The following is a 13,339-nucleotide window of genomic DNA, read 5'->3' as shown; positions in this document are numbered from 1 at the left end:
AACAACAGTTTTAATACTATTACAAGATCTAACTAAAACGTCATTTTTTCATCTTTTGTTTGTTTCATTAATTTCTGGGGAATTTTTAATGTAAAGTTTGATTTTATTACCATACCTAACTATAACATCACTTTAATGTTTGTTTTGTTCGGTGAAAAAACATATATATATATATATATGTATATATAGATAGATATAGATATATATCTATCTATATATATACATATATATATATAGATAAAAATGTAAAACTAAATAATCTGATAGTAAACCATTTGTTAACAATGTTAAGTTCCGTATTGCATTACAAACCATAGTAATAAAACGTGCCACACACAGCAGTTTGATTTTCTCATCATCCATGGATAATGAATGTACAGATGTTGAGTATGGTGGATTTATTTCAAAGAAATTAAGAATAGTCCAGATTGAGTACTCGGAATGTCAAAACGGTAATGTGCTCCCGTTGTTAAACATTTATGATTCACTGGTGCTCAGGAACAAGGAAAACCAGGCGGTGAACACACTCTAGGCAGACAAGGATACTATATACTATTAATGGAAACTATCTGTGTGGAATAATTGACTAGCTCCCAGTTGGTTCAACAACATGCGGTACCCAAAGACATACATTAGGATATGGGTCTTATCAGTGTTGATATAAAGGAAGCTTTTTTAGGTGTACACAAGTCTAGCGGTCAAGTACACCTGAGCATTACGCTAGAATTCTTTTAAATTACAGTTCAATGCAAAGTGATATTGATTTGCAGACAGGCTCTGGTTCTGTCTACCTCAGATCCATGACTGGCAGCATCAGTGCCATCTGTGTATATTACCTGTGCCGTGTGCACTTGAACCAGTTCAGGATGTCTGTGCAGCTGGTATAGTAGATCTGGTCATACGGATGTGCGTAGGATTCCTGGACTGTGACTAAATAGCTGAGAAGGGGAATCAAGAAAAAGAGATCATGAACATATTGAAACACCACCAAGGACTTTCACCTGTGTTATCTCTTAGGAAGACAGAAGCTGAGATGTGGGTGTGAGAAAAGCGCAGCAAGATCTCCCCCAGGCAATGGCTTTGTCAATATCTCATGAGCTCTAGTGCAAGGATGGAAATTGACCCCCTGGCCGCTTTTTCAACTGTGAAATACAAAAGGTTGAATTACAGGGTCAAGTGGACCTCTCGATTCCCTTGGTCCTGGTGCCACCACACTTGCTGCTCCAATGGAAACTAGTGCTCACAGGAAGTGCCCTCCTGCAGGGGTGGTGGAGTAGAAACTGGGAACAGAATTCGGAACACCTCAGCGTGAGAAGAAGGAAGAAGGAGCTGGTGGCTTGTTAAAGTCTATGTTGTTGCAGGCAGCAGTGTAATGGACACACTAGAGGGGTACGCGCCACAGGATGGCTACAGCGCAGGGTTCCAGAAAATATGGCCAGCAAAGCAAGTAATAAACAAGCCCCGTGCGGCTTTAGAAAGGCAATCCAGTGAGCAACCTGAGAAACATGGGTGCCTCCTTTCTCTGATGTCAACACAAAGGGCACACACCCAGGTGACTGCCAGGGGGTGCTGGTAAAAGGACAGAGGGAGGAAAGAAGTCACTTTCAGGGGGTCGATGGTAAAGGCACATGCACAGGAGAGCGAACAGTGTCGAGGGGGGCACAGGAACAATCATACACTTAGGAGTGTAGTCAATGACGAGGGGTGGGGAGGAGGGTCACTGCCAGAGAGGAGCACCAGTAAAAGTATGGATTTTCACAGAGTGAAAGGACACATGTAGGAGAGGGCCAACATCAAGGCGGGGGGGGCGATGGTGAAAGCACATGCCCAAGAGTGGCCACTGCCGAGGGTCACCGGTAGCAGCACATACTTATGAGGCTTGTGTGTGTGAGGGGGAGTCAGAATAAAAAGCACATGATTACTGTTGGCAGGGTTCACTGTCGGGGTGCGGGAGGGGTTTGTTATCTGTTAATGTATAGGAGCTTAATTACATGACTATCAGCCCCTCACGGACAGTCATGATTATTCATACAGTTTATTTTTTATTATTTAGACACAAGTCACTCCCTGTCTGTTGTCTGATAGTTTAGATGATCCTTATAGCTAAATTGTAACTTCGCCTCCCTGAAAAATGTGATCATGACGGGCATTAATTTCAGACAGAAAAAGCCTGTATTAGGGTTGGCCGGTAGAGAAGAACCTCAGATTCCTGGAGGGAGAGTAAAACCCGGTGGAGGACCCACTGGTGGTGCTATCCGGGATACTCTTTATGGTGGATAAAATTCAGCCAGTAGATGTCCCTCAGGACTAAGAACCTCCTCCAAAAAAAGGTCAGCCAAAGGTGGCCGTCTAAATCTGTAGACGGCCACCTCAATTAGGTTATTTTTATGATGAGAGTTAAAACCACACGTCAAAAGAAGACATGCACACTGTCTTTTTTAGAAGCTTTATATGTGCCAATGAGCATTAGAATGTCTTCTTTGATCCACTGCTTGCAATAGTGCCTAGTAAAGCTCTTCAGGTCTAACCTTGACAGGACTGGGATAAGCCCACCTGATTACCCACACAAAGCACACACATCCATAAAGAACCGGTTTCCCATCCCTGTACCATGCCCAATATGCTTACCTCTCCCAGTGGCTGCACACATTCGGATCCTCAAGATTTAGGGATTGTGAGGTCCCCACCAAGTGGTACCAAAGTATGAATGGGAAGAAACCAAAACAGCTTACGGGAAAGACCATCTTTTCGATAAGGAACCTGAAAAAGAAGGAAATGAAGTGCACACATTAGGTCAAAAGCATCTTATCATCCGTTACAGAATTGATCAAACTGAAAGGACTGACGGATCCACATTGATTAATAAATGAAGTTGGGGCTGGGCCATTTGCTGTATTCGTACTTCATTGAGGTTTTCTTTCAGATCTTTAGGTTATTTTGTAATCTCCGTGTATGAGAGCCTATTACAGCAGAAATCTGGTTTGGTTGTAACATATTACATTCTAGTAACTACCATGTGGGTATTTTTTACTCTTTATCACCTCTTATCTTGAGTTCTTGTAATAACGTCTTTTGTCTAAAATACACCTTTCCCTTTTGGGTGATTACGCATCCTAACATATTTAAATAAGGAAGCCCTTTTAATCTATCTCCCATTTTCAGTTCTTTGTAGCAAAAATTTTGTAACATTTGATATTTAAATATACAGCAGTTCTCAGTCGTCCGCATGGGCTGTTATTCAGTTTATACAGCGATATGGAACAGGATCTTGTTAGGATGTTTATGAAGGCCGTTCTTGTGGAATAGGTAGCATGCTCACACACTAGACCCGTTGCCCCCTATTTTATCAGTTCCTGGTATTGCAAGAAAAGGCATTTCTAAGATGTCTGAAAGATGAGGAATGAAGTAGAGAAGAAAAGTGATTGATTCCGTTGCAGCTCTCCATCTCCTGAAACATCGAGAGACAACTTTTTGATAGCCATGTGGCCTTATTATGAGGAATAAATGTGTTTCTCTTTTTGCATCAGGTGAAGGCAATAAAGTCTTTCTGTCCAACTATCAGAATAATGCACTTATGAAGTGAGCAGCTATGGAAAAAGTCTGCAATGGCACATTTTGGTGATAGCTTCCGGGCCTTTACTTTTGTGCTGAAAAGAATGACTTATTGGCAGTGAAGTGCTCTGAGGGAATATATGTACTATAAGGCTAAATGAGCATCATCTGCCCCAAGAGTGTGTGCTGTTAACTCTCTGTGATGTTGCTTCAAAGAGTAGAGCCAGGCTTCACAATGTCCTCAGCAGATATGCAAAGTTAGGTGCCTCATGGCCACAGGTCGGTGGCGGTAGCCATGCCATTTCAAGGGATTGTTACTTAATTGACCAAGGGATCGTCCAAAATTGACCACAAAAAGAAAGCAGTTCAGCCAACGCTTTCCCACACGCCCTTCACCACTGTCAGGTGAGTGTGAGAGAGTAACTGTACAACGCGATGAATCAAGGGAATGGATTGCTGAGGGCTGGATGGGTTAACAAATGCCTATTTATGCCTACAGTAAGTTAGGAGCTGCTGCTAGACCTCATGAAGTTTACATTACTGCTGTGAGGGAAGCTGGCAGCTTACAAGTGGCCGCTAGACAGAATGTGATAGAGGTCTGCTGCTTGCTATTGGAACTTGTCTGGGTACCCAGTGACATGGCGGGGTTAGGGAGGTAGGTCACTATATTGTGGTCAAAATATCAACCATGATATAGAGACATAAAAGCTCCTAGCACAATTTCTACAGTTCATACATGTTGCCTGGTTTTCACAATTGCTCTCATCGTTGACTAGGGGGCATAGTTTTGCAAATATTAAATGCTTAAATCTATACATTTCTAATTAATTTGTTTGTTGAGTGTAAATGTATGGTGCGTTAAAGTTTAATCTGCTGATACGAGCTGACTGCACTGGGTTTCCTTGTGGACTATAAGAGGGCGGGTTCCCTTCCTATGGTGCATGCAACGTTTTGATTCCTCAGTGTTTACCCAGTTGTGTTGCCTTTGTAGTTTTAGAGCCACAATGATTTATTTTGCCTTTGATCATTGCTCAGGGCTTACGTTTGATATATCATAGGCATGCGAGCTGCCTGCAGCCCTACTGACCAGTAGCTAATGGGAGCGCAGACACACACATCCATGTACTGCTGCTGGATGTTAGACAAGAATAGGCCATGTTAGAAAGTGAGTGGCCAGCCTTCCTAACGTGAGTGAGGCCAGGATCATACATGATCAATGGCAGGGAGGCCCAGGACATCTACATGAAAAACAGTCTTCAAAATAGAAGCCGAACAATCTCTCAGATCACAACCACACCTGGTAGCTTTCTTACAAAATTGAAATACACCCACGGAAAGGAAAAGTAAATGAAAGGAAATCACAATTCATCACTCCACCAGCACCTCGTGAAGTAGGACTGAGCGAAGAGGCAGGACAGCTGACAGACACTTGTATGGGTGGGAACACGGACTCCTTCACCTGCCATGTGTCATGTCTGCCTGCACATCCTGAGGAGATAAAGCTCTTTCACAGACTTGGAGCACAAAGCAGGAAAACTGGGGAGACATAACCAAACGAACCTCATGTAAAGCAATAGACAGTAAGAGGGCGCAGCAGCCTTGTCTGAGGAAAGCCTTATAACTCTGAATTAGTTTGCTGACAGTCTGCTCACAATTTGCACTGGAATTAATATATCACACCGAAACTTTAGTTCATTTCCGGGGAAACTGTTTCATCCCAGGTATCAATTATGTAATTATTTTTTAGTACAAGATTTCACTGCAAGGCAACATTTTCCTTCCGGGTCAAACATTACTTTTTGAGTAGTTCCTTCCAATCCATCAAAAGGAAGGTTAACACACAATGGGCGGGTTTAAAATGGGAATACAAGGGCATGCCCTTATCCCCGCTGTTACATAGTGACACAGAAGCTTGCTTCACCTTCTTCAGGAAATAAACAAGTGGGATAGATCCCATCTGCAGGGCATGGATTCCTGCTGCTCCACACTCCCCTAGTACAAAGGTGGCCTTGACAGCCATCATTCAGCTTTACTTCTGAGTTCTTTCTCTCTGGTTTTTGCATAGATATTCACAGAAGTTGCGAAACTATACCTGCTGACAAATCAGCCCAGGACACTATACAACAGAAAATGAGGCCCAAAGGCTGAACAGGAATTAAAAACACTGACTCCGACTCAGAGGTGGGCAGTAATGAGACATCCACTAAGAACGGGAAGGCGTCCCATCCGCCTACATCTTGCACTTCCCTCGTCAGTGGTCAAAGGATGGTGATTTCACCAGTGGCAAAGCCACCGCCAGCTCAGCCGTATAGAAAACCATCTCTGCTGCAGAACCAATGGCATACAAGTTCTACCATTTGTGGGGCGGACCTTCTGACACCATGTCCATTGAAATTCTTCTAATCCAGAGTAACTATGCGCACCATGGCAGCACTGGGCAGAACAATATTTTTTTAAATCCTTATGTACTGGGAGAAAATTCATCAGATACACTAGTTATATCTCTTGGAAAAAAGAGACCATCATTTTGGGTGTCTGACTCCAAATAAAATCGCAGACAGGTCCTGATAGCGACATATTATTGCAGACCTGCTGTCACTGTTGTTTTATCCCAGAGGCAGTTTCCACCGTGGAAGCAGAAAAGTAATCCTAAGAAGGCACACTTTATTCTAAATAATACTAAATACGGTAACTCAGGTAACGAAAGCCTGTGATGCACTTTATATAAATGCAGGGGATGGGTACATCCAAAGTCGTCGTCAGTGAATGAAGCTGGGATTTATCACTCAGGTCAGCATGAGCTGTATCTGTGGTGATAACTAGAACAAGCAGTCACACAGCTAATAAGCTTTCTCTTTTGCAGTGAATGGATTTCTTTTTTTAATGAAGGGTGACAGCGTGTGTGTGTTTGGACATGCATGCGAGGGTGTGCGCAGGTGTGAACAGGAAGAGATGTGGCTTAGGAGCTAACGCTGTTGACTTTGGAGCCTAGAGACCCAGGTTTGAATCTCTGCTCGGCATTTGACACAATATCGTATAGCTGGGATAATTATATAATTTCCCTATGAATTATGTTTGTGAGATCACCTCTTGAGGTGCACCATCCTGTAGATTGTTTCCCATTCCCTCCAGTAATGTACAGCAATCTGTTGCTTCCTAGCTAGGTTTGCGCTATATAATACCAATACGTAGACACATACATGGCTGCATGAGAGATAAAGTACATTTTAAAGGAGGGATAAACGTACGAATAAGAGCGGCAATTGGTAGGTTAATGGGTGCATGAGTTGATGAAGAAGTTATTGTGTGAGCCTCAATGGGTAAATGGATGAACGTGTGAAGCCTGGTGAGTGAATGAGTGCATGGATACTTGGATGGTGAAATAAATGAGGGAGGGATGGATTTGTGAGGATAAATGAAAAGAGGAATGAAAGCGTACAAAGATCAATGAGTGGGTAAATGAATGAGTTGTGATGAATGCATAGATTATTAAGTATCAAGTTAGGCGAATCAAAGAACGGGTCAATACGAGAATGTGATGATTGGTGGTTTGGATATAGAGATCTTGAGATGAATGAATAAGAAAGGAATGATTTCTGCAGTACCATATGCCACTGCTAGTGCAGGTATTTTAATAAAAATTATTGACGAGTGTTTATGTATTTTGAGTAATGGATTTGCATAGAAAATGTAATAACGATAGAAAAATAATGTATGCATTTGAAAATGTGATCACAATGAGTGGCCACCAATGCTCACGAAGTGTACTTATTATTAGTCTAATCCTATGAAATGTTGAGTATATGTTTGACTAATGTAGTAATGTGTCATATAAAGGGATATGTATCATGTATTAGCTTTATTAATTAATTGTAGGCTTTAACTTAGTGGAGGTCTTGGCTTAGTTGTCAGGCCTCATTTCAAGCTGTATTTCTTAATGTTTAATAAAATGTCTGTCCTAGAGAGTTAAACTGTGATTTTCCATTGTGTTGTGTAGATGTGCTCGTAGCCAAAAGTCTTTCTCATGAGAACCGACTGCTAGAAGATGCTGTTCTTGCTAAATGTAACAACATGAGTGTAATGTGTGTAAGACTGACTTTCTCAGGAGAAGAACAATGGAGACACTGACTGGAGTAGAAGCTGCAACAATATTGTTACCTGACGAGCTGGATGATGAGGACACTGCAGGAGAAACCAATCAGCGACATGTGAACGGAGTAGTGGTAGAATTCATAGATTTTAAGTTTTTGTTTTATTGGACAAAGTGTGACCATGCGATCCCTTGACCAATAAGGAATTGGGAAATAGTTTTAGGGAATTTAACTTAATGGGACTGCATCAAGAGGCGGTACGCCATTTCTCTCTATTCTTCTTGAGTGTTTACCTCTTTTCTTTCGAGTTGCTTAAAGACTTTACGTTTTCTGAACTTTGATGCTGAATCATGAATGTTTGCTGACCAAACTGATGTTCTGATGACGAAGACTATCTTAGCTTGCCGATCCAAATTGAGGAGAGGTATTATTGTACACGTGTTTGTTATGCCTCTTTGCTTTTTTTCTTTCTAGGTACCAAATGCACTGTTTTGATAGAGCCATAGTTAGATGTTTTCCAAATTTGTGTTACTAAATTGTTTTGCATGAAGCCCAACATGCTGATGCTAATTTGATGTTAGATAAGGATTCTCACTACTAAAAATCTGCCAATAGGGAATAATGTTTGATGAATTTCTCTGCTGAATCTAAATGTATGTGATATTGTTTGCGCAATTCTTGTTATAATTTTGCACCGTAACCTTAGAATGTGTAATAGTTCAAGCTTTGATTAGATTGTGGTTATTCTGTCGATTTGGACAGCGAGTGTTGTTTCTGTATGTGTATAATTTGATTTTGAGATTAATTTACAAGACTTTAGCATTGTTAATATAGGGAAATAAATATTCTAACTTTTACTAAAAGGTGTGGTTATTCATTACCAAAAAGGTCATGGGGTGTGACAATTACTGACTCCAATGATTATTAAGGTCATTGATTATTGTTGATTATTGATACTATCGATTGATTATTGATCTGCATGTACTGGAGTTATGGTGGGATCACCTTAATTGCGAGTCAAAAGGTTCATCGACCTATTCTCCTCCCCTTGTAAGTTTACTTGTTAAGGTCAGGCACGCTAACACCACATGCCTACCTCATCTGTCTCTCAGGGGTGAGTGTTAAAAAACAGATGGTAACAGAAGTCTGCCTCATGGAGATGGGGCTGCTGGGCAGTGTGTTCCAAAATACAGATCAACAATAAATTAGTTGCATGAAAGATCACGTGATAGGCGGCTGTGAGCTAAAACATTGAGATTTTGTGTTCCCTTTCATCTTTATATTTCTCACAGTTACAGAATCCCAAAGAGCAAATGGAGAAATGATTGCCACCGCCCACCACCCCTGTCTGAACCAAACCACAGCAGTACTGACTTAGCAGGAGTTTGCCCAATGCAAGAGAAGGTTTGATGAAGAACCACAACCTGGTTCAGTACAAGTATGGTTTGTGTGACAAATGAGTGTGAAGAACCAACTAAGACCAAGGGCGCCCTGGCAGGGGCATGTATTGCTAAGCTGTGCACAGCACCAAACTGGCACCGCTCTGATACTGGTGCAGAAAAACCCATGCTTCACAGATACGTTTTTAATCTTCCAATCACACACATAATAAGACCATGCTGGCCTCAGCATGGACAAGAATTGCCCAGGGCAACAGAGTGGTTGCAATATGCTGAAAAAATAGAAAATGTAATACAAACTTCAATCGGAGCTGATTATTGATTTAAGTGCTTGAATAGGTTTCAATCAACTGGCTACATTCGATTTCATCAGCTGTAGCACGTCTGTAGCATTATAACAGGGACCAACCATTCGCCTGTCACTACTGGCCCTCTCCAAAGCGGGATACCCCAACTCGAGCTGCTGGGTCATCTTCCGTCTGATCAGGACACACCCTCAAGTAATCAAGTGGGTTCTAGAACTGAGGGGAGTACCATAAGTCCAGCGCTGCAAGACACAAACCGAGGACAGGAATGCATTTTGAAACAGAAATTCCCACTTCCGGTGAGGAGAAAAAGGAAAAACAACAGGGAAAGCGAAACCCCGAACAAGCTTTACTGCTTTGTCTTGTTAAGCAGTTTTCGTGCATCACAACAAAATGTCCCTCTGAATTATTGCAGCAATTCAAAAGTCTTTGCTAACAATGTAGGAGGTAAATACAGGAAGGAGGTAAAGAGCAGGGCCTGCAGCCTGCTAATTGCACTGTTCCCCAAAAGCACCACTGACCACCCGTTGCAGCAGTAGTGGGGACTGCCAATGCACAAGCCACCGTGAAGACAAACAGAGGACAGTGACTGGTCGCCTCCTACACTACATCATGACACAGGCTACAAAGTGAAGGTGGCTGGACTGGAGCTATGCACCAACTGCGTGGGAAGATGGAGGCCTTGCCCAGGTCAGGAAACAAGGCTTACATCACAGGATTATGTTATAAATAAATACAGTCTCATTTGGACAGAATTTGCTTTTATAGGCTGGTGTGTGGTTTTGTGTTTGCAGAATAGATGACTTTTTTTTCTTAAGCTGTAGCTTGTTATTATTCTTGCCGCAAAAGACTAAATTGAAGGCCGTAGAGCTGCACTTTGCCATCCATTCCCAAACAGTCATCTCGAATAAGAAACCCCAGGAAGACGCTGAATCAACAATTCAGCTCAAAGCCTCCCACATATACAGGAGCGAGGACGGCGCTGCACAGCCTCCGCTGTTCTGCGGCCTCTGCAGAGGCCAACACAGAACCAAGCCAGGCCCCGTGAAACATAAGCAAGGAGCGTGAGACATTCAATCTCTCAGAGGCAGCAGAGACAGCCATTTAACAACGAATAAAGTGTGAACCCTAGAGCAGGTGAGCTGGCCAAAGTGACTAAATCCTGTCAACGAGTCAGAAATGATGCCTGCCATTCTCATGAGATGCTAGGCCCTGGCAAATAGTGGATGCAGCTAGAAAAAGAAAGGTGCAACATTCTGCGAGACACACACATCTAGAGGAACAACAGCAGGGCTGGCTTTAGGGGGGTGCTACCAGTGCTGCTGCACTGGGCGTTCACCTGGAGGGGGACACTGGCCACAGAGAGGGGGCACTGTGTTGAGCAATAACTTATGATTTAAAAGCACCAATTGCAGAGTTTCTTGCGCATTCAGCTTTCAGTCAGCAATAAAAATGTCAAGATAACGCTTCTGATCAATTTTCCGGCTAGGGAGAGAGATGGGAGTTTTCTCTAGGGGACTTCTTTAACTCGCCCTAAGGTAGCGCATCGGGTTAAAAAGCCTGCTGCTAAAAACAGAACTGTATTTTATGCGGATAGCTGAGTGGATTAGTAAATCCAGGCTTTACCAGAGCTATAAAACAAATGAAATGTATATGTGAGAGGGGCTATAGAGAGTTGAGGGGTACTTTTGCCAGGTGGTAATGAGGGAATCCGAGGAGGAGGTGATGGGGGCAGTGGGTGCCAAAAAAGATTGTCGCACTGGGTGCCACTAGCAATAAATCTGGCCTTGCACAACAGAATAAAGATATTAACTTCAGGGTGTAAATTGCTTAGTTAAGGTGAAAGTGTCTGGTAGTTCCTAGGTTTCCATACAGACATGAACATGTGATAATGAGGGAAGCACGAGGCTTGAGGAGAGAAAGAAAGGTTGAAGCTGTCAGAGGAGAGGTGAGTATTTCATCTCAAACAGCAGAGTAGCATGAACTGCTAGGTTCCTAATGTTTTTAATTTAACGTTGTTTAATGTAAACCTAATGTTTTTTAAATGGACATCAACTTCTTGTTTGGCTGCCTGAAATGATACCAAAGCTCGACTACTACCTCTGTGAGATGCTGGCACCATGAATACCTTTTTAAACGAATGCCCTCTTATTGACTTGTACTCACTTCAGAACCTGCAGACGAACCAGGTTATGTTTTCAGCATAGCCAATGATAATGCAAATAACTATTCATTGTCGAAATCCAGAATGCCCAATTGGATTCCGCCATGAGGGGCTGTAAGTAAGCGACCATGACCTCTCTTTTGTGCAGAATGATGGAGGGGTTTATGCCAGCCTAGTCAAATGGATATTTTGCTGCCTCCTATTTCCTATGGCAATGGGGCAAACTTTGCTACTCGCCCCCTCCAACTGGGTCTACTGAGATGACCTCGTAAAATCTGTTTTAGTCTGAACCCAGCACTGTCTTCATCTCAAGATGCTACTCAATTCAAAAGATGTGTCTACCAGAGTGATTCTCCACTGATGCCCTCTTTCAGATTACAACATACACACACCCTTCAGAAAGCATTTCTTGCAACAGGCCCATCACCACACGATGTTTAGCTTTAAAACTATACTTTTCCAATATTCAACAGCAAAGTACTTGTGAAAGTAAACACTTAGGCCCCGATTATGAGAAAGGCAGAGCACAGTTCTCATGTTCTGCACAAATATCAGTGATGCACTGATCTGCACTAAGATTTTGTAATTTTACCGATTGAAAATCAAGCCGGTTTTCGGCCACGGCACAAGCGGCAATCCAGGCAACATCCTTCTTAGGCCCAGGTGTTCAAATGGTTTCCAGTGCTGTAAAGATGCTGTAGCACAAAGATGCAGGCTCCACAAACTTCATGACGATTCACAAATTTTCTTGTGAGACACAATATCCTTTGCAAAATGAGTGTTAGAAATTGGGTTTCTGGTGGCAGAGGTATGCACCCTGTCCAAGCAGGTACCACCATCCTAGTCAGGGTAGGTCAGATATAAGCTAAAAGTTAACCTGTGCTCACCCCCAGGTAGCTTGGCAAAGAGCAGTCAGGTTTAAGTCTAGAGGAAATGTGTAAAGTATTTGTGCAACACTTCAAACAGTAAAACTGTGAAAACACCACACAAAAAGATGTAACACCTAGTTAGAAAAATAGATCTTAATTTATTGAACAAAACAAGACAAAAGGGACAAAAATTCAATAAGCAGAAGTCGAGATATCAATTTAAAAAGACTAAATCGCAGTATAATGCCTAAAAGCATAAAGTGCAAACCTGGGATATCTGGTCGCACTAGACCGGGTTAAATCCAAAAGTTCAAGCCGACTGCAATAGAGCACGGGTCAGATACAGTCCCAGAAAAGTCCTGCCGAAGTTTTACCTTCTCAAGAATTGGGCGTTGCAGACGGGTGGGCTGGAACCGCTTGTGCGAGTGACAATACTCGCTGAGTGAGGAGACGAAATTGTGATGGCTTGGGCTGATTCTTTGGGTGAGTGTCATGGTTCCTGTTTGAGCGGGCCCATTCGCAGTTACAAGGATCCCAAAAGCTTGATTTCAGGAGCCAAAAACACTTCCAAGAGGCCAGGACCTGAAAGGCACATCTTAGGGTCAGGAGCTCATTAAATACAGGTCCAGTAGCTGTGGGGAGCCTGTTATGTCCCTGAGGCTCAGATCAGGATGCCAACAGACTAGCCCTCTGAGTCACTATGGGGTCCTGGGTTCAAGATGGAGGGTTGCAGGTCCAGTTCTCCTTCCCGAGGCAAGATGGCAGCAGGCAGCAGGTCAGCTCAGCAAAGCAGGAGTCCAGCAGAATAGCAGCTCAGCAGAGTGGCAGTCCTTGAAGCAGCAGAGCAGTCCTTCCTCCTGGCAGAGTATCCAAGGGCCCAGAAGTGTGCTGAATTAGTAGGGTCAGAAGTCCAATTCTTATACCCAGTATTACCTTTGAAGTGGGGGTGAATTCAAAG

The 13,339-nt window shown here is 42.8% G+C and overlaps 1 protein-coding gene across 1 annotated transcript in view; it reads right to left on the bottom strand.

The window, feature by feature from the left end:
• Nucleotides 1–13,339, bottom strand: part of MEGF10 (multiple EGF like domains 10) — a 243,099-nt gene that overhangs the window by 160,525 nt on the left and 69,235 nt on the right. The window contains exons 2-3 of the mRNA XM_069227282.1: nt 2,629–2,760; nt 837–938 (exon numbers count right to left, since the gene is read on the bottom strand). Of these exons, the coding sequence (XP_069083383.1) occupies nt 837–938; nt 2,629–2,744 (218 nt within the window). The 5' untranslated portion in view covers nt 2,745–2,760. The remainder of the gene's footprint in view (nt 1–836; nt 939–2,628; nt 2,761–13,339) is intronic.

The sequence above is a fragment of the Pleurodeles waltl genome, chromosome 1_1, assembly GCF_031143425.1.
Source record: "Pleurodeles waltl isolate 20211129_DDA chromosome 1_1, aPleWal1.hap1.20221129, whole genome shotgun sequence".
Lineage (NCBI taxonomy): Eukaryota > Metazoa > Chordata > Amphibia > Caudata > Salamandridae > Pleurodeles > Pleurodeles waltl.
The sequence above is the reverse complement of the archived record's forward strand: the minus strand, read 5'-3'. Positions and strand labels throughout refer to the sequence as shown.